The 20,702-nt window shown below is 33.3% G+C and overlaps 1 protein-coding gene across 1 annotated transcript; it reads right to left on the reverse strand.

Moving 5' to 3' along the window:
• Positions 1–9,546: 9,546 nt before the first annotated feature.
• Positions 9,547–19,842, reverse strand: LOC110625081 (vesicle-associated membrane protein 727). The gene is made up of 6 exons (XM_021770603.2): positions 19,708–19,842; positions 18,826–19,072; positions 18,545–18,737; positions 18,338–18,458; positions 10,040–10,102; positions 9,547–9,956 (listed from the first exon to the last, which is right to left on the reverse strand). The coding sequence occupies exons 2-6, from the start codon at positions 19,013–19,015 to the stop codon at positions 9,810–9,812; spliced, it is 714 nt and encodes a 237-aa protein (XP_021626295.1). The 5' UTR covers positions 19,016–19,072; positions 19,708–19,842; the 3' UTR covers positions 9,547–9,809.
• Between the last annotated feature and the right edge of the window lie 860 nt (positions 19,843–20,702).

Genomic DNA, 20,702 nt, shown 5'->3' on the forward strand with positions numbered 1-20,702 from the left:
CTTTGAGGCCCACTATGCCTTAATAGAAAAGATGGAAAAGGTTGAAGCTAGCCTTAAAAAGCGATCCAAGCTTTAAGGAATGGGTGACACAGATGATTTGAGACTCCAGACACAAGTCCAGTTGCCAGGTAAGTTCAGGATGCCATCTTTACTTATGTTTGATGGGCTTGGATATCCAACTACCCATGTTAAGTGGTATTTGCTCATCATGAAGATGATTGGGTTAGGGGATGACCAAATCACTCTTTTCCTCTATCATTAGGAGTTATTGTATCATGGTACTATAATTTGGGAAAGGAAATCAGGAAGGACTAGAACTACTTGATCGAGGCATTCATTGGGTATATCAGCCCCTCTAGTTCATCTGCACGCTTGAAAATATTTTTCATTTCTACAATAGAATCAGTTTTCTTCACATCTAATGCAGCGTTAAGGTTCATAAGTTTTTGAAAAATTCACCAAACTAAGGTTTGTTTTTATCTTCAAAATTTGAACTCAAACTCATATCTTATCCTGATAATGATTGGCTAAAAACATTTGGAGATTTATGACTGGGTTTTTCTGTGCTTTTGGGATAATTTTTAATTAGTTGAAAGTCAAAGAAATAAAGTAGTGTCTAAAAGCTAATTTATAGTTGCAACTACTTCAGAAATTCTTTGGTTAATTTCTTTTTCTATTGGCTGATTTTAATTTGCATTTTTCTTAACCAATGCAACTACATTGTGATGATATGTCAACTATTCCAATTTCGAAGAACCTAGTCTTTCATGAAAGAATCAAATACATCGAAACAGCCTGCCATTTCATTAGAAGAAAAGTTATGCATGGCATCACTAAACCAAAGTATATAAATAATAAAGAGTAGATAGCTAAAATGTATACTAAAGCTTTGCATCCAATTCAAGCATTTGTTGAGCAAGTTGAACATCAATATTATATATGTTTAACTTGAGGTAGAGTATCAAGTTTAACTAAAGATTGAAGACTCAAAGAATTACCTAAGAAGTATTAGGTGAAGAGCAGAAATAGTTTTAGCAAGCTATTTATTTTTAAGGGATAATTATTATTATATTCTATAATTTGACCTAATTAATTAAATTGTCATAATATTTTACAAATTAGATTATAATATCCTTTGAATTGATTATGTTAATCATGAAGAAAAACTGTTTAATTTTAGACTTTTTAGCCATTAATTCATGAGCCAAAATTTCACTATTTCCTTCTCCTTCTCCTACTCCACCTCTTTTAAAAGCTCAATTCATAACTTCCCAAAATAAATGATATTGTAAATAATAAAGTTCAATTCATTTGCAGATGCTTGGGTTGATCTGGTTATGCAGTGTGTGTCTTCGGTAACTTATTTTGTTCTGGTCAATAGTAACCCAATGAGCTCCTTTTTCCTACCCACGATATTCATCAGGGGAACTCACTATTACTTTATTTATTTCTCTTGTGTGCAGAAGTGTTGATGGGGTTACTGAATACTGAAGTTAGCAGCAGTAATCTCCATGGCATCCGGGTTTATTATGGTACTCCTAATACATCTCATCTCTTGTTTACTGATGATGGCATTTTATTTCTTCGAGCATCTCCTTAGAAGGCCCCTATTATGCTAGCAGTACTCAATAGAAATGAGAGGCCATCAAGATAAAAGGTTAATGTAACTAAATTTGAGCTTGTTTTTAGTTCTTGTGTTAGCCAGGTGTTGCAAGATGAGATTGCCTCTATTTTAGGAATGAGGGTGGCAGCACATCATCAGATATATTTAGGCTTTCCCACTCTGGTAGGTCAGTCTAAACATATGCTTTTTGCTAAGATTAAAGACCGCTTATAGAGGCAGTTACATGGGTAGAAGGATTAATTTTTGTCCCGAGCTGCTAAGGACATGTTGATTAAGATAGTTACTCAGACCATCCCAACATATGTCATGCAGTGTTTATACTTGCCTACCTCTTTTTGTAATGAACTTCGCTCAATAATTTCGCAGTTTTGATGGGTCAGCAAGGTGATGAGAAATGGTTGCATATTTGTTCTTAGGCCACATGTAAACTGAAGGATCAGGGTAGGTTGGGTTTCCATGCTTTAATAAGGCTTTACTTGCAAGGCATATCTTGCGGCTTATTCAGAATCCTTCCTTTCTCATTGGTCGGTTATCCACAGACAAATTTTTTGCATGCAGATGTCGGCTCTTTGCCTATTTATACTAGGCGGAGTATTTATTTGGCAGTAAAGTTTTGTAGGGAGGACTTCTTGGTAAGTGGGTGATGGTTCTCATGTTCTTATCTGGTAGGATCCCTGGATTTCTCAACCTCACACTTTTCGAGTAATTTCTTCCCCTTGTGTGCTTGATATGCATGCTACTATTTCTCAATTTATAAATCAGGAAATAAGAGTTTGGGATTGGGGATTTGATTTCTCCTTTTTTTTTTTCACTGGTTGATCTCGAGAGAATTCAGTGCATTCCCCTCAAATCTTTTTCTTATCCGGACTCATTAGTTTGGCATTTTAATTCTGCTGGTATTTACTCTGGCAAGAGTGGTTATTGAATGGCTTTGTGTTTAGCTAGTAATAACCTCTCCACTGTCACCTCCTCCTCTATCGCTGATACAACAGTTTCTAGCACTTTCTATAGAAATTGGCAGTCCCTCCGAAGGTTGTTAATTTTATTTAGAGATCATCCTTTGATATCCTTCCAACAAAGGAATATTTTACATGCAGCAGTTGTCCCATGTTTTGCTAGAATGTATGTTTTATGGGCAAACCGAGTCTTTCCTCCATTTGTGCTGTTTTTGTAGTTTGTCAAATGATGTTTGGGATTTCAGCAATGGTGGATGGGGTTGAGAAGCATTTTATTTGTTGATGAACTAATGAAGGTTGTTGTGGCCTGTGAAAAGGATCAAAGAAGCCAACAGAGATGGAACTAATTAAAGAAGGAAAAATAAAAATAGAGAAGAGGAGCCCATAATCGAAAGCTTCCTCAATGTTTCTTTTTCTACTGCTCTGCTCTGTTTAATAGAGTGGATATATATACAAGTATATCTGTTAGGATTATAGCTATTCTAATGCCTATTCTAATGCAATTTTGACTTTACAAACGTAACCAGATAATATACTTTACACCCCCCTCTCAAGCTGGAGTTGGTGAAAAATCAACCAATCCAAGCTTGCACACAAAAGTCTGAAAGAGTTGAGAAGACAAAGGCTTTGTGAACACATCAGCGAGCTGTAAGGAACTTGGCAAATAAGGGGTACGAATAAAACCTGTTTGTAAGTGTGCCCGAACCACATGACAATCAATATCGATGTGTTTTGTGCGCTCATGAAAAACAGGGTTAGCCGCAATATGAATTGCTGCTGTGTTATCACAATGTAATGGAATTGGAGTAGGAACAAGAATGTGAAAATCTTTAAGTAAGGAGAACAGCCACTGAACCTCACAAACAGTTGAAGCCATGGCACGATACTCAGATTCGGCAGAGGACCGGCTGACAGTGGATTGTTTCTTGGACTTCCATGACACCAATGAAGTACCCAAAAATATACAATACCCAGTAATGGATCGCCTAGAATCCGTACAAGATGCCCAGTCGGCATCGGAGAAAGCCCGAAGCTTAAGATCATTGGAGGCAGGAAGAAATAACCCCTTGAAACTAGTACCATGTAAGTAGCGTACTACTGCCAATACTGCCTTAAAATGTTGTTGATGAGGAGTTTGCATAAATTGGCTCAACTGTTGAACATCGTAGCTAATGTCCGGTCTTGTAAGGGACAAATATAACAATCTGCCAATTAGATGCCTATAACACTCCGGGTCAGGCAAAGGTTTGCCCATGTCTGAACTGAGTTTGAGCCCTTGAACATAAGGACTAGAAGTTGGTTTAGCATCCTGTAAACCTGTGTCAGCAACAATATCTTTTATAAACTTATGCTGAGTCAACAACATCCCTGCCGGTGATCTAGCTATCTCAATACCCAAAAAATACTTGGCATGCCCAAGATCTTTAATAGTGAATTTGTCATGCAAATAAGTCTTTAATTCAGCAATCAAATCAACTGAAGGACTAGAAATCAGGCAATCAGCAACATAAACCAAGACAACTATGAATGTATGACCTTGACTACGAGTAAACAAACAGTGATCAAAAGAAGATTGATGAAATCCCTTAGTTAATAAGCTCGCAGTTAATTCCTTGTTCCATTGTCTGCCAGCCTGCTTTAACCCATAAAGAGAACATTGTAATTTACAAACTTGCCCTAGTTTGGCCTTCTCATATCCCGGAGATACCTGCATATAAATATCCTCATCTATAGAGCCATGTAAGTATGCATTATTTATATCAAGCATATGTACCGGCCAAGCAGATGCAGTTGCAATAGTCAACAAAACTCGAACCGTAACAAGCTTTGCAACAGGGGAAAATGTCTGGTTGTAATCCAGACCAAGGAGTTGATTGTACCCCTTAGCAACTAGCCGAGCCTTGTACCTCTCAATACTGCCATCTGCATTATACTTCACCCTGTATATCCACTTACAACCAATAGGAGTAACATTAGAAGGCAAATCAGTAAGCACCCATGTATTATTTTGCTCTAATGCAGTTAATTCTTTATTCATGGCAATTACCCAATTATTGTTATTTTTAGCTTGATTATAAGTGCAAGGCTCAAGAACTTTAGATATCTGTGCAACAAAAGATAAATGTGAAGAAGAAAAATGGATGTTGGAGTGGGTTTAGGAATCAGTAACAAAAACATCTAGCCAAGATGGAGGTTTCCGTTGTCTTGTACCTCGTCTAATCACAGACGGCTGAACATGAGACAAATCTGTTGTTGGACATTCAACTATTTCAGTTAAGATATCTGCTGATGTATTCAGCTGAGGTTGCTGTGCACTATTTTCATCAAATATATGCTGTTGTTCTTGTTGTTGCATAAAATCTATGTCTGATGTATGTGGCTGGTCAAGTTGCTGTACAAAATCATTGTTGGGTGAAGAGCTAGGAAAGGTAAAGTGGATGTCTTTGTTTGAAATACATTTAGGCAAAGAAAAATCAGTAACACTTTCGGGTTTTGTATGATGAAAGGGAAATACAGATTCTGCAAACACAACATCACGTGAACTGATAATGGTCTTTGTAATCAGGTTGTACAACTTGTATGCCTTTTGGTGTGGAGCATAACCAAGCAAAACACATGATGACGCTCTTGGATCAAATTTCAATTTGTGAGGTAAGGTATTGGTAGCAAAACACAAGCAGCCGATAGTACGAAAATAACTGTAATCCACTGGCTGCCCATGCAACCGCTCATAAGGTGTTTGCCAGTTCAGGTTTTCAGAAGGTAATCTGTTGGTAATATGGGTGGCGGTTAACAGCAACTCGGACCAGAATTTGTGGGGTAATTTGGATTGATGCAACAAGGCTCGGGCTATGTTTACTAATGACCGGTGTTTCCGTTCAACCACACCATTCTGCTGTGGAGTATAAACACAAGATCGCTGATGTAATGTTCCATTTTCTTGAAAGAAGGAACTACAGGTAGTGTTCAAGAATTCGGTGTCGTTGTCTGTTCTCACAACTTTAACCCTCTTAGCATAATGAGTGAACACATAATGGAAAAAAATTTTCAAGGCTGAAAATACTTACTCTTTACTTTTCAACATGTAAGTCCAACAAAACCGACTAAAATCATCTACGATAGTCAACATATAAACAGCATTTGTGATAGATTTCAAATGGTAAGGACCCCATAAATCAACATGAAGGAGATTAAACACTTCCTTAGTAGAAATTCGACTAGTTGAAAAAGGAATTCTAATTTGTTTTGCAATAGGACAAACAGAACAAATCAAGTCTGCATAGTCACATTTGGAAACACCAGCAATGTGCTTTAATCGTTTATGAGCAACATGTCCTAATCTAGCATGCCAAAGCATAGCTAAATGCCTATCATGTTCATTACAACCAGCAACAAAAAAACAACTTATTTGCTTATTAAAAGAATCTCTAGTCACAAAGTAAAGGTCTTCGATAACTCTTCCTTCTCCCAAAACCTCCTCAGTCTGTAAATCCTGGAACAAACAATGTTCAGGGAATGAGTGCACTGACAAATGACAGGTCCGGGTGTGTAAGCTAACGGATAACAAGTTGCAGCTAAAAGAGGGAACGTACAGGACATTGTACAAAATTATCCTATCATTCAATTTGATATTTCCTATATGTGTGACCTTTCTGATGGTTTTATCGGGTAAACGGATTGTTTTGGGTGGATTTACTGAACAACTTGATCAAAAAAGGACAATTTAGGTGTGATATGGTCAGTTGCACCAGAATCAATTATCCAGTTATCCTTACAATTAAAATCAATACCAATAATAACAGAATTGAGTAATGTACCTGCGAAATTCACGTTGCGAACGTCCTCTGCAACAGGATTAGGAAATCCTCCTTTGGCTCGTAGGAACTTTTGAAACTCCTGCTGAATATAGTCTATCACTGCGTTGCCTTGAACATCACTACTTTTTTGACTCAGAACATGCTGCTGCAGTGGAGAATCTGAGACGGCAACTTGTGCAACATTATTTGCACTATAATATTTTCTCACATCGACTTCTCTTTTCTTCTGCATTTCGATAAACCAGCTGGGATACCCATTAATCTGAAAACAATCTTCTATAGTATGCCCCCCAATTTTGCACTTGGTGCAATACTCCTTTTTCTTATCCTCTTTCCTGGGATAAGAACTGTATCGGTTATTATTCCTGGAACTGCTGGTATTATTTGAGTAATTGTTGTTACCCCTTCGTGCCATCATAACAACAGCAGTCTCAGTGGATGTGGCATTGCTGGTTTGCACTTCTCTCTGCTTTTCTACGCTCATAACCATAGAATAAGCCTTATTAATCGAAGGTAGAGGACTCTGCAATAACACCTGATTCTTCACATTATCATATTCATCACCTAAACCCATCAGAAACTGCATAAGCCGTCTATTATTGTCATAATCTGAAATCGCAGTACCAGTCTCACAGCAAACTGGTAAAGGGGCTAAGCACAATAACTCATCCCACTTCTTCTTGAGCTTTGTATAATACTCAGTCACAAATTCGTCTCCTTGTTTATAACCAGCAATGTCTCTCTCAATTTGGTAGATCATAGGACCATTACTTTCACCATAACGCTGTTTGAGTTCATCCCAAAGGGCTTTTGCACTTTTTAAAAAAACGAAAGCATCAGAGATGTCTTTCGACATAGCATTGAGTAACTAAGATACAACCATGCTGTCCGCAGTTGCCCATTTCTCATAATCATCGGAATCAGGTTCTGGGGCTTTGATTGTCCCATTCACAAACCCTAATTTTTTCTTAGCCCTTAAGGCTATTTGCACAGCTCTGCTCCAGGAGATGTAATTCGGGCCTTTCAAAGGAACACTGACAAGGCTAAATCCGGGGGCTTCAGAACTGTGAATTTGATATGGATCGGTCTCATTGCTTTTGGTGGTAATAGCAGCGAGAATCTTCGCCAAATCATCTGGAGACATCATTGTCTCAAATCTCAACAAATCTCTCAAGGAGATATAATTAATTGAATACAAGAGTGATTGGCTTTGATACCATGAAAAGGATCAAAGAAGCCAACAGAGATGGAACTAATTAAAGAAGGAAAAATAAAAATAGAGAAGAGGAGCCCATAATCGAAAGCTTCCCCAATATTTCTTTTTCTACTGCTCTGCTCTGTTTAATAGAGTGGATATATATACAAGTATATTTGTTAGGATTATAGCTATTCTAATGCCTATTCTAACGAAATTTTGACTTTACAAATGTAACCGGATAATATACTTTACAGCCTGTAATCTGATTTGGGATAGTAGGAACAAATTATTTCTTTTCGAGTAAAGCTACTGGAAGTTTCAGCTTTGCTTCATCAGGTTCGTTTTCTTGTTACTGAGTTCTTAGCGACGTCAACATGCATGATATTCTAACTGCTTCTTCGTCCACTTCTCGAGCTCTTCTACGTTGGACACCTCCAGAGTTTGTCTTTGTCAAACTTAATGCTGATGCCGGTTTGTGCTCAACCTCAGGTTGTTTTAGTTATGGAGCTGTTTTCTGTGGGCACGATGGTCAGATCCTTGCACCTGCTATGAAGTGTATTAGGGATACTTAGGAGGATCCAGTGGTTGTTGAGGCTCAGGCTATGCCTTTTGCTCTTCAGCTAACTCTTGATCTTAGCTTTTCTCATTTGGTTGTTGAATTTGATAGTTTACAAGTCATTGATTTATTGCACAAAATGGAATGTCCTTCTTCTTCCCTAGGTGCCAGCATAAGAGATTGCTTAATGCTTGTTGGGTCTTCGCAAGAGAGTAGGTGGTCACATATTAAACGTGATGGTAATTCTGTTGCACATTCTTTAGCAGCTCTTGCGCATTTTGAAGATGGTGTTCAGATATGGGTGGAAGCCTACTCTGCTCCAATTAAATCTTATGTACCTGTTGATATTGATTTTTGATTGGTTAATGATATTACATCTTTCTATCAATTAATCAATTTAATTATGTTATGTAATTAAGTTGATATTTTATGTTAATATTTTTATTCCATATATATAATATTTTATATTTATATTATATGTAATTATTTGAATTAAATGATATTCTAAAATAAATTAAATAATATCTTTTGAATTGAAATTAAATGATAATAATGCAAGAAAGTTAATGAAAGCACTGACCAGAGTTTTTTTTTTTTTTCTTTTGTAAAAAATATAATAGAAAAACTTTATATTATGATTGTTTATTTAGTATTATTTGTTTTAGATAACAATATTATGACATTACGAATATATATGAAATTATTTTATATTTTAATGTGAAATTTATTATTTTGATATAAATAATATTAATATTATTATATATATTAATGTTAGAAATATTTTATCGTAAGAACTAATAATTAAATCAAAACTGTGATAAAATTAAAATTAAAACGCGAGAACTAAAAACATATAAAACTAAGCTGGAATCAAACTGAATTTCAGTTTCGGTTTTTAAAAATTCAAAACTAAAATTCGGTTTATTTTTGTTTCAATTGTAAAAAATTCAAAAAATGGAGATTCTGATTTCAACTTTATAAAGAATTATCCTGATTTCGGTGGAATTGCTTCTTGGACACAAATTGGTCACCACTGGCGCAAGTCCATGGCCATTGAGGCGGCTTGTGATGATCAATCCCCACATCTGGATGTTTCTGCTGGAATTCTCTTCTTAGGGCGAGATTACATGGCTAAGGTTTTTATGGTTGTTTCTATAATGTTGCCAGCCCTCAGGCCTTTATTGAATTGCCCAGTAGGGGTTTAATGCAACGTCAATTCAGTTCGGAAAAAAAAAATAAAAATAAAAGGTTGGAAAGGCAATACACGGATCTTGATGATTAAAAAAATAACAATAATAATAAATAGAGCCAAATTAAGTGAAGAAAAAGGATTGAAAGGAAGATATTTAACCCTGTTTGAAGATGCTCGTATTAAGTTTGAAGAGGCCAATTGCTTAAGCATGCAAAAATTTAACAAGGTTTTTTAATGCGATTCTTCCATACAAATATCAACTGGTTGTTAGGTCACATTCTCTATATTAAGAAATCATATCAACAAAAGCCATCAGGAAGTACAAAGGCGTAATTACAGCATTGAACAGGCAATACTTGGACCTCACTCCCACAGTATCTTTTCAAGAAAACAGAAATTTTTGTACACCAATAGCCTAAAAAACAAGTAAATGCCACAACATTCTTTCTCCATCTGGATGTGCCTTCACTGACATTTGAAACCTCGACAGACAAGAAGCCAGAGTATAACAAACACGATGAGTATTGCTCCTCCGACCATCAATTTCATTTGGAGATTCTGCAGCCACATTTTCCGTCGCAGTTGTCTTCCCTGCCTCTGGAAACTGTCAGCCTGAAATCCAATAGACAACCGCAAAACTGAGAAAACTCTGTTATACTTTTTCAAGACCTAATCAAATAAGGAACAGCAAGTACCTGGAACTGCAGGTTCTCTGTTTTGTCTACCAGAAGTTCAATTTTCTCCCCACGATCCAAAACCTGCAAATCATTGGATTAGTCCACCCTCCATGATATAAAAAAGTTCTAATCCATTTACTGCTTCTACATGATGTGAAAAGCAAGCAGCTAAATATCAAATTATGTGTGAAACCTTAAAATAATTATAGCAGCAGTAGTAGCAAAAAATAAACAAGTGGAGAATCATCATATCATAATAACAAGGATTTTTATTCATCACCTAAAAGTTTTATTCCCTAGATAAATTTTCTTCCAGTTTTCCAGCGGATTAAATGTCATCCATTGAAGAATGAAATCTCGTATTTTCTTTAATGAATTCCACATCTCCAACAAAAGCACCGTTTATGTATGTATATATATAAATATATATATATATAAAGAAGAAGATAGAAAGAAAGGGCCCCAGGATAGGATTTCTGTTCTCATCCTGTTGAAGCACAGAAATGAATAGCATGTTCTTGACTGCTGGCTCATGCGGCTTTTCATACTCAATATAGCACTATCCAAGGAATTCTCTCCAGAAGCAACCAATTCTACAACTAAAGCTGTTCGATTCCATAATAACTTAATTGGACAAATGACATGCCATTATATTCCCTACCCCACAAACTTAGAAGGTTATTCTTCAAGGTTAGACTTTTTGAAAGATTTACACATGTAATAATTTCATGCTGGGCATATACGACATTCACAAGAGAATTCATTTCTTTTAGAGAACGAACATTCACAGAGGTTTACATTTATGCATTCCAACGACATTTATATAATATATATATATATATATATATATATAGAGAGAGAGAGAGAGAGAGATGCAGGTTCACTTGAATCTGTAGTCCTCATCTCATTTGGTTGTGTTGGACAATGTAGAATCAGCACATCAAAAGATAAAAGTAAATCATTCAACTTACAAAAAGGTTTCAAGAGAAAGATGGCTACACGAATTAAGATGAAGATGTCAATAAGAAGGGCTTCAGAGAACATGAAAAAGGCGTTCACATGCACACAATGTTTTTTATTTGAAAGAATTATTCAGAAATAAAAAGCAATTTTGATCAAATGGCTCAATCCCATTTAGTATGTATTTAAGAAAGCAGGACATTTTAAAGATTCCTAATCTATTCAGCTTCAGAAAAAATTTCAAAAACAATTTAAGAAAGCAGGACATTTTTCTTCTCTTCTTTCCTTTCATTCCCTTCCTTCTCTTACAATAAAAATTAATATGGCATAAGACCTTATAGAAAATTCTAGGGGTTTCTCCTTCTCAATCCCCCTTAAAAATTTTGGGATTCTTCTACCTATTATTCTCTCATTCTTCATGATTTGAGAGGCAAGGGTTGAAGTCCCTACTCTCTTCTTAATTTCTAATCCTTCATCAAAGCAAGGGTTGAAGTCCCCACTCTGTCTCTTTCCTCTCAAGCTTTGGGTTTGAGTCCCAAAAGCTATTCTCCTTCTTATGGGTCTTATGGGTTTGAGTCCCTGATCTCTCATTTTCTTCCTAACATTTCAAATCTAAGAATCAGTTCTTTTACCCAGCTTTTGGTGAGGAGAAGGGAGCCTATCAAGTTTTTTGCTGCCTCTTCAAGGCGTTGGTAAAACTGCTTAGTAGCCAGAATTGTTGCAGTGCTCTGAGTATGATTTTGGGTCACTCATGTACTGTTGGCTTTATTGTTTGTGTTACTTAAGGGTCAGCCTTTGGATTCAATAAGAATCTCATCAAGGGAGAGTATAAAAATTGATGAGATTCTTCTTAAATTAAGAAAAAAATTTACTCCTTATTTTAGAAATTATCTCCTTAATTTAAGGGATACATCTTCCTATTTTATGGATCAATATTTTGGTTATTTCTCATTATAAATATGCACCATGTATTATGTAAGAGTTGCGTGAAAATTGAGTAAAGATGTATCCCTCTTATTTATTTTCCTTCTCTTTCCTTCCATTCCCTTCTTTCTCTTATAATAAAAACTTAACAATGTCCCATATGTGCTACGTGCATTCTGAAACAGGAGTGGAAATTCCTAATCTTATATATTATCATGTATGGTCACATCCATCATAACATTTGCATTTCCAATGCATGTTGTAGCAAATGCCAACATCCCATACAACATAGCTGATACAACCGCAATCCAATAAAACTTACATTTCACTTTGTTAGGGATATCACAATTGCACAATACATCCTTTATGCTCCATTTTGTCCATCCTATATTTAATCTTTGGTTTATATCATCATCTAAATTCCAGATAATAAAACCTAATACAAATATAATCTAACTATAATGGGACAAAAAAAAAAAAAAGAGGGAGAAGCCATTAGAGTTTTGGACATATCAATGTTAACAATGACCTGCAACCAACATTCAGTAATTTCTTCATTGCACGTCTTTATCGTTTCTTTAGTTAAGTTGCTATGTCTATTCACATAGAACTAGATTGAGTACATTCTCTTCAAAATTAGGAAAACAGCCCAAGTAGAAATGTTTTACAGTATTGGCATGATAGCTCAAGTTTTCTTTCTATGTCAAATAAGACTTTGACTTCCAAGTTTTAGATTCTTTCACATTTCTTTCGGACATAACCACTCTAATGTGATGACAATATGTTCCTTAATTCATTTCAAAATTATTCAAGAAGTAATCCATCCTCATTTAGAGTTGTCCAAGACTATGAGTCATAGGCGCTTGTTACTTAAGCTCATTCATCGTTCCAAATATTTCAAGATGCTATCCCATTACTAATGCAAGATCCTCTCTCGATAATAATTACCTATTCCCAGACTTGTGCAAAAGGAAATTTTATGACTTTTTAATGACTAACAAATTTTTTTTTTTAAAAATAACATTTTCCCCGTGAATTCTTGTTCAAAAGGATTTCTTTGCATTCTATGTATAGTCAAACTAATCACTCTCATTCTTGATGACTCCACGTACAGCTTCAACTCACACTCATGAGTCGTGCCTCCATCAAAATTCCATTTTTCCCAATTCACCACTTAGATTATTGTTATCCGAAGAACTGCCACTGCTCTCCAATAAATGTTTTCCTCTTGGCCATCTCACCAGTGTGTACATGTCAACCCTTCTCAGACAAAGCACCCTCACCTTGTAGTAACTTGATTCCAGAGCAAAATATATAGTGCATATCTATTTGAACTTGACGTTGCAATAGAATACTAAAAAATTGTGTCTTCATTTTTCTATGCAAGGGAACAATGAAGGAATAGAAATTAAGAAACTTAAACAGGGCAATGCTCTTCAAACACAACCCTATTGAACAGCTAAGCAGAACATAAAATCTCATATGTGTAATCATCTACTAGATTGTATTTTGCAAACTAGCACATATCACATTATAATTCATACCAAAATACTTCCTTCTATTACTATTCTTGCAATAGTAATTTGAGAGTTGGTCGTTCAACCCATAAAATTCAACGGACATATTAATGATGCCATTTGGTTGTTTTGTGCAGCCCACTACATATTTGTTAACATAATAGGCCCACAACCATGCATTTCAATTTTTAAAGGAAAAATAGAATGCATTTCAAGCACAATAAACATCTGACCAATAATTTTACAAGCACAACAATAGTTAGTCCAATACTTTAAGATAAAATATGCTCAAATCCTGTGATTAAAAGAAGTATCTTAGAAGGTGTGTGGAAGATTAGATCACAAAAATACATAAATTCAAGTTAATTTTTAGGCCATTTAACCCAAATAATTCAAACATTTTGTTGAAATCATGTTTATATCCTAAACTTTCAATTTTGGACAATTAAATCAAACTTTTAAGATTTATCACAATTTTATCCATGAACCCAAATTAATTTTGACAAAAATATGAGATTCACACCATGTCGTCCTACTTTCCATTTTTATTATTTTTTAATTTATATTTTTTACTTATTGGCTAAAATAATCCAAACATTTTTAATCCAAACATCTTTTAGATTCACATTTATATTCCAACCTTTTTAGTTTACCGAACAAAATAATCCAAACTTTTTAGAAAATTCACATTTATATCTCAATCTTTCAATATTGAATAGTTGCGAAAATAATCATCAAAACATCCAAAAGATCAGTGATTGCATCTGTAACAAAGACACCGACAGAAGAAAAAACCAAATGGTCGGTAACTTTTTTCACAACATTGACGGTAATAGAGAGGATAGAACATAAACGAATGAAAAAAATAAATAATGGGTAATGGAGACTAGTTTGGAGAAAAAGACAGTCAAGAAGAGATACATAATTATTTTTTTCTCTAAACTAATTTCCCTTATTTGTTGCTTATTTGTTTACTGTCGCTTTATTTATTTAGATTCTATCATTTCCCTTGCAACTAGAGCAACAAAAAAAGGCACCGACCAATTTGACTTTTTCCCCTGCGCCGATGCCTTGGTCAAGAATAAGGTCGCTGATCTTTTGTGTGTTTTGATAATTGTATTCTCATTATTCAAGATTTGAATATTAGGATATAAATGTAAACTTGTAAAAAGGTTTAATTTATCTTGTTCAATAGACAAAAAAAGTTGAAATATAAATGTGAAATTACAAAAAAGTTTAGATTATTTCGTCTAAAAGACCAAAAATATAGTTAATTAAAAAATAATAAAAAAGCCAAGTGGAATGATGTGGGATGATAGTTGGAGTTTTTAAATTCTGGTCAAAATTGATTTGGGCTCATGGATAAAATCGTGTGACAAATCTTAAAGATTTGGTTTAATTGTCCAAAATTAAAAGTTTGGGATATAAACGTGAATTAATCAAAACGTTTGGATTATTTGGATTAATAACATTATTAATTTAAAAGGAAATATAAATACATAAATGATTCAACTTATGAAAAATATATATTTCATAATAAACCTTGCACAGTGTTTCTTGATACATGTTCATCTAAATATCGTCAGTTTAAGAATACATGCACAAATATGAATTTCTATTTATGTGTTTTAGAACTCTTTATTTTTACTCATTACTTATGGATTATCAACATGTTAACTAAAAGAAAAAAGTTCCGCAACTTTTGTTTAAGTATTTCTTTTCATCAATCTTTTCATTCTCTAATTCTAATTTACTAAACCAGATAACAGTGGACATTTTCTCAACCAAGGTTTTACCTACATAGTCTTTTGAAATTGTTTATAAATGATCATGAAATTAATTGACTAACAAATTTCAATAAGCAAGTTTTCATTGATCAGTGAAAGAGAGAGAGAGAGAGAGATTTTAAGAGTTAAAGATAGAAAGAGATGAAGTTATAAGGGAAATTGAAAATAATATTCCTATTCTAATACCTTTTATTTTCATGACCCAAACCATTAGTTCAAAAACAATAATTATAAAGTGATGTGGTGACTATATAAAAATATACAGATGCTAATTGCAAACCTTTTTCTTTCACATTGTATTATTGGTAGAAACCTAAAACGAAAAGTTCAATATACAACAGAAAATACAATCATCAATAAATCTAGGATGACAATAAATAAATACTACAAACATACCTTTTTGAAGAGTTGAAAATTACATATAATTACATAAAACTCAGTATATATAAAATTTAAAACATATTTCAAGTAATATAATATAAAAAATAAAATTAATTAATATGTCATGCAAACCTATGCTTAGTTATTGATAAATTAAAAAATTATAAATGTGACATGTGTACATCATGTGGGCAATTTTGATTGTCAATCACATATTTCTACTTGAACCATCTTGGTTTTCTGGAGTAAAGTGAACACTGCTCAAATTTAACTATCACAAACTTTACACGGGAGTTCACATCATTTTTGAACGTATGCATCATCAATTTTGCTAGTGCTTACTATATGGCTTTCATCTGACCTATCAGAAACCAAATAATTCTAGGAAATTCATGCGTCATCCAATTTAAGTTGGTTAATCCAGTAGCACCACACATAAAATGAATTGTAAAACGAAGAATGGAAAGTATGACTATTCATATAACTTTGAAAATATAATAATTAAAACACCACTCCTATAAGGCATAAAACAGAAATAAAGTTGACAATCATCTTTTTCGGGTCCAGTGTTAATAAATCCATTGCCTATACCATTTCATCAATGTAGGTATCATCTACTAAACACACCTCAAATTTGCTTTCTGAGTCATTTGGAAATCTTAGTTATTAAAACCAGCATGGGATGGCTTCATCAAACTATTCAAGTTACATTTGTGAAATTATTATAGAGCCTGATTGCAACCATAAAATGCATGTTCAAGTCTGGAAAGAGATAAATACAAGAATCCCAAAGGTTAGGAAAATCTTGAAATTAATGGGTCCCAAATTAATGGCTACAAAACTAGAATACTAGATGCTGGCCTTTAATAGCAGCAGTCGCAATCATAACTGTCAAACTAGCTAAATTCCCTAGTTACAAGTCATCCATAAAATTTGTGCTAATAACTAAACCTTTTTTTTTTTTGAGCTTCTAATGGTATATTCATGCATCTAAACCTAACATCCAACAAACACCAAAAGCAGAAATGTTTTGTTCTTCTTACAATACCTCCTCAAGGTTTTAAACAATAGTATAAAATCAAGGTTGAATATCTATCATATCAGACTGTATAGCTACCATTGTGAATTTTCTGACAAGCAAAATTACTTGGATTCACATTTGAACACATTTAAATAAACATACACATTAATACTCAAAAAATCTAAGAATAAATTATGATTTACTAGTTATAATAAATTAATAGCAATGAACTTTTTTTAAAAAGAAATATCAATGTTCAAAACTGATTTTTGAATCTACATAATAAAAATGAAAGAAAAACATTAAATAATTTTTATAAAAATCTAACATAATTTTGCAAAACAGTTTTTTTATAAATGGACTAGTAGTTAGTCCAAATATAAATGGTAAAACTTAGCTTAAATAGGATTCTATAAGAAAGCCAATCAATATTGTTGTTAAAATGATATAAAAAAAAGTCCAACAAAAAAGAACTTTTATAAGGAAAAGAACATAAAGAGATAGAGTCGCTTCTAAATGCAATTAAAAGGAGTCACTCAAATACACAGCTGTCTCGCTCCTCCTCTTTGTCCTCCTCATTATTCTGCATATGGTTTGCTCAATGCAACGGAGCTGAATATGATCATATGGCCATTTTCTTTAACAAATTATAACTATTCAAAAAGCACAATGACATAGTCCATCTTCAGATTGATAGGTCTTAATAATAATAATAACAGTATGGGTGAACTTTAATCTCCAAATAAACTCATGAAGAAAGTCTGTTGTCAGCTCAGCCTTAATATGAAATTATAACAGAATATGTGGTGTTAAACACTGCATGGATTTAGAAAGAAGGGAGAAAAAAAAAAAAAAAAAAAAAAAACACATTGCATGTGTAATTTTCAGTCAGGCTCCAATCCAATTAGTCTTTCAGATTCTTCCACTTACCCTCCCAAGAAAAGAAGTATAAATTATCCCTCATCCTAAAAGTTGATCCATAAAATAATAGCTAACTTTTAATAAAATATCCACAATCTTCAATTATCATTCTACCTAAGAAAATTCAATATCTTGTGCAATCATACAAATATATCATGCAGCATAATCCACAATATTAAAAGTTACTCCCATATACATGCAAGAAAAAACCATACACAACATAACTCATAAAAGAAAAAAGGGTTCTAATTATCTAAAAGCGCAAATCAAAGGTGAATAGCTAAACTGGTGTGGAATTGAGTAACAATCTATCCTGTTTTTTAGTGATAAACTCATGTACATGAGTAATCTTTTCAGAGAACAAAGAACTAAGACCACCACCCTTGACTGCATATAATCAATGAAAATATAATACAAATCAGCCAGGACAGCCAACAAGGATTTGTTCACACTATAACTATAGAGGTGAATACTTTAAAGGTGCACTTAATCCTTAACATTTTATCTTATGCCTGGTGTGGATCGATACAGTGTGAAGGCCAATCAATCAAATGATTGGAAGAATAAGCACAAATGATTGGAAGAACAAGCAAACAGTATCATCAAAAGCAATTTCACAATTTACAACAAGAAATTAATATCAATAGCAGCATCTATGACAAAGAAACCATGGTGAAAAAGAATTTTATTATTCATGTGAAAATATGCTATTGTTATGGTTGAAGAGATAACTGTTACAAGTGTATTTTATGTTTAAATATTAAAAATCAATTGTTCCACTAACCAAAAAGAAAAGAAACACTACCTTTTCAATATTGTCCATCATAATTCCCTTGACCTCTGTTATCTGGGCCTTCAATTTGGATAGCTTACTGATCTCTTCTGGGTGGCTCATGCAATATTGCATGTGTTCCTTAAGCCTTGGCCTAAAAAGAAGTAGCAGAAATTTTAAAACTAGTTCATTAGTGAAAATAAATAAACAAAGAGCACATCCAAGTATGTATGTACTCACCCAAACTCTCTGTCAAGATTGTAGGCAATGCTAAATCGGTCTTCAAACAAGTCATCATCATCATCATCAGCAAGAGGATGTGTCTCATTTTTAATACTTGCACCATATCGCTGCTTAAAATCATCCTTCACTCTCTCAAGAAACACAAAAGGCATACTTCTTCCTGACAATTCATCCGCAACAGCAAGAAAAACTGCATGCCAAGAAAAGAATGTTCAAGCATGATTTTTTCATAAACAAGAACCAAGTCTTTATAAAAACTCAACAATAAGAAATATTACCAAATTCATTGTCAATAAGGAAGTTAAATGTATGGCCATCACATGAGTATGTGTACTTGCTGCTATTTGAAGGAAGCTTCTGTAAACATTGAACAGCAATGGTACTAAAGTTCCCTGAATATGGGGTATGTTCTGCCAACACTACTGTACCCTTTGCCACAAAGCTATATATGAGACCTTTCTGACTCATCTTTAAAATATATCAAAGCTAGGAAAGAAATGAAGTTGTCTCCAACTGCAATATTACCTGTCCACCAGATCACAGATCCAAATAATTAAAAAAATTTTTTTTTTTTTTAAAAAAAGGTTTTCATTTCTGAACATTAACTTTGTTCTGTGAGGACCTTGAATTCCCACAAAACAAGAAAAAGAAGAGCCAACACAAACCTAGCGCGCAATTGAGTCTCTGCTTAACTAACCACAAAATTTAGAAGACAAGCATTAAGTAAATACATTTAATTAAAAAGAGATCAGCTACATGACGATCAAACAAATGAATCAAAATGCAACATGCAATTAATAGCAACAAGAATTCATAGCATTTCGAAAATAAGATGCACAATTCTGAGTAACTTAAAAGGAACTAAACCCTAATTCTTTGTTTCTCTGCTAAGGACGTCCAAGAAAAGTGAAAAAAGATTGAAACAAAAAACCTGTCCAGATATCATAGTTTGGCTCAATCCAGATGAAACAAAGAAACCAGAAATTCTCTCTCGTTTAGCTTGGGTTTTTTTTTCTTAGGAACCAAACAGAAATTAGTGAACGAAAATGGGAACACAATCTGTTAGACAAATAACTTTGTTGGAAATGAAAATTTTGGAGATTTGTTTCGATGATCTAAGAAATGAGAACCAAATTAAACTGGAAACGACAGAATTTTACCCTTGATTGGTAGATCAGAGAGAACCTCAAGTTTGCGACAAGAACAAGACTTTTAACTAAAGCTACGTGGTCGAGTCGGGCAGCGTCGAGACCAGAATTCAGAACTAATGAGGGTCTATTCCGCGACTTCGAATAATAAAGTTGAAAATAAATAAATAATAATTATACAAGTTTCAAATAATATATATTCATATTTAATAAGAAGTTTATTGCAATTTCGTACCATATTATTTATTTTTTAAATAAATTTTAATCATTTTAAATAGAAATCCAATTGAAAAAGTAAAATTTAAAATTTATTAGAGATATTCAGATTTATTTATTAACAAACTAAGTCTGTAAATATTAAAATTATTTTAAATATATTTTATTATTAATTATGGTATTAAAAATTAATGCAACCGTAATATTATTCCATGTCAGTATGCTATATTAATAAATTTCAGAGTATAACTTATAATAGGTTATTGAGTAAAAAAATTTGGGGGATTTATATTTTAGTCTCTAGATATTACCATATTAATAAGTTAGTTTCTATATTTTCAAAAATCTATTAAAAAGTCCTTAACTTTTTTCTCCATCAACGAAATAGTCATTCTGTCATTTTTTTCGTTAAAAATAAATAAATGATGAGAGAGAAAATTTTTAAAATTCAATTTTATCTTCAAATAAAATATTTTATTTAATTCTTGGATATTGTTATTATTAACAAGTCAGTTCTTACATTTTTAAAAATCTATTAAAACATCATTATGTTTTCTCATATCTATTAAAACGTCATTATCATTTCTTTCTATTAACAAAATAGTCTCTCTTTCTCTTCAAAAAAGAAGAAAAAAGAAGAAGAAGATGATAATGATGAAAGAAGAAGAAAAAGAAAAAGAAAAAGAAAGAGTAGAAGAAGATGATGATGATGAAGAAGAAAAAGAAGAAGAAAGAGAAGAAGATGATGATGATGAAGAAGAAGAAGAAGAAGAATATCCTCCTCCTCTTTC

Source organism: Manihot esculenta, chromosome 10, assembly GCF_001659605.2.
Source record: "Manihot esculenta cultivar AM560-2 chromosome 10, M.esculenta_v8, whole genome shotgun sequence".
Taxonomy (NCBI): domain Eukaryota; kingdom Viridiplantae; phylum Streptophyta; class Magnoliopsida; order Malpighiales; family Euphorbiaceae; genus Manihot; species Manihot esculenta.

Coding starts and splice junctions, on each gene's coding strand:
- LOC110625081 (XM_021770603.2), bottom strand. CDS start 19,015: ATGAGTCAGAAAGGTCTCATATATAGCTTTGTGGCAAAGGGTACAGTA. Junction 18,459..18,544: donor AATCTTGACAGAGAGTTTGG/GTGAGTACATAC, acceptor ACTTCTTTTTAG/GCCAAGGCTTAAGGAACACA. Junction 9,957..10,039: donor CAGAGAACCTGCAGTTCCAG/GTACTTGCTGTT, acceptor ATTGGATTTCAG/GCTGACAGTTTCCAGAGGCA.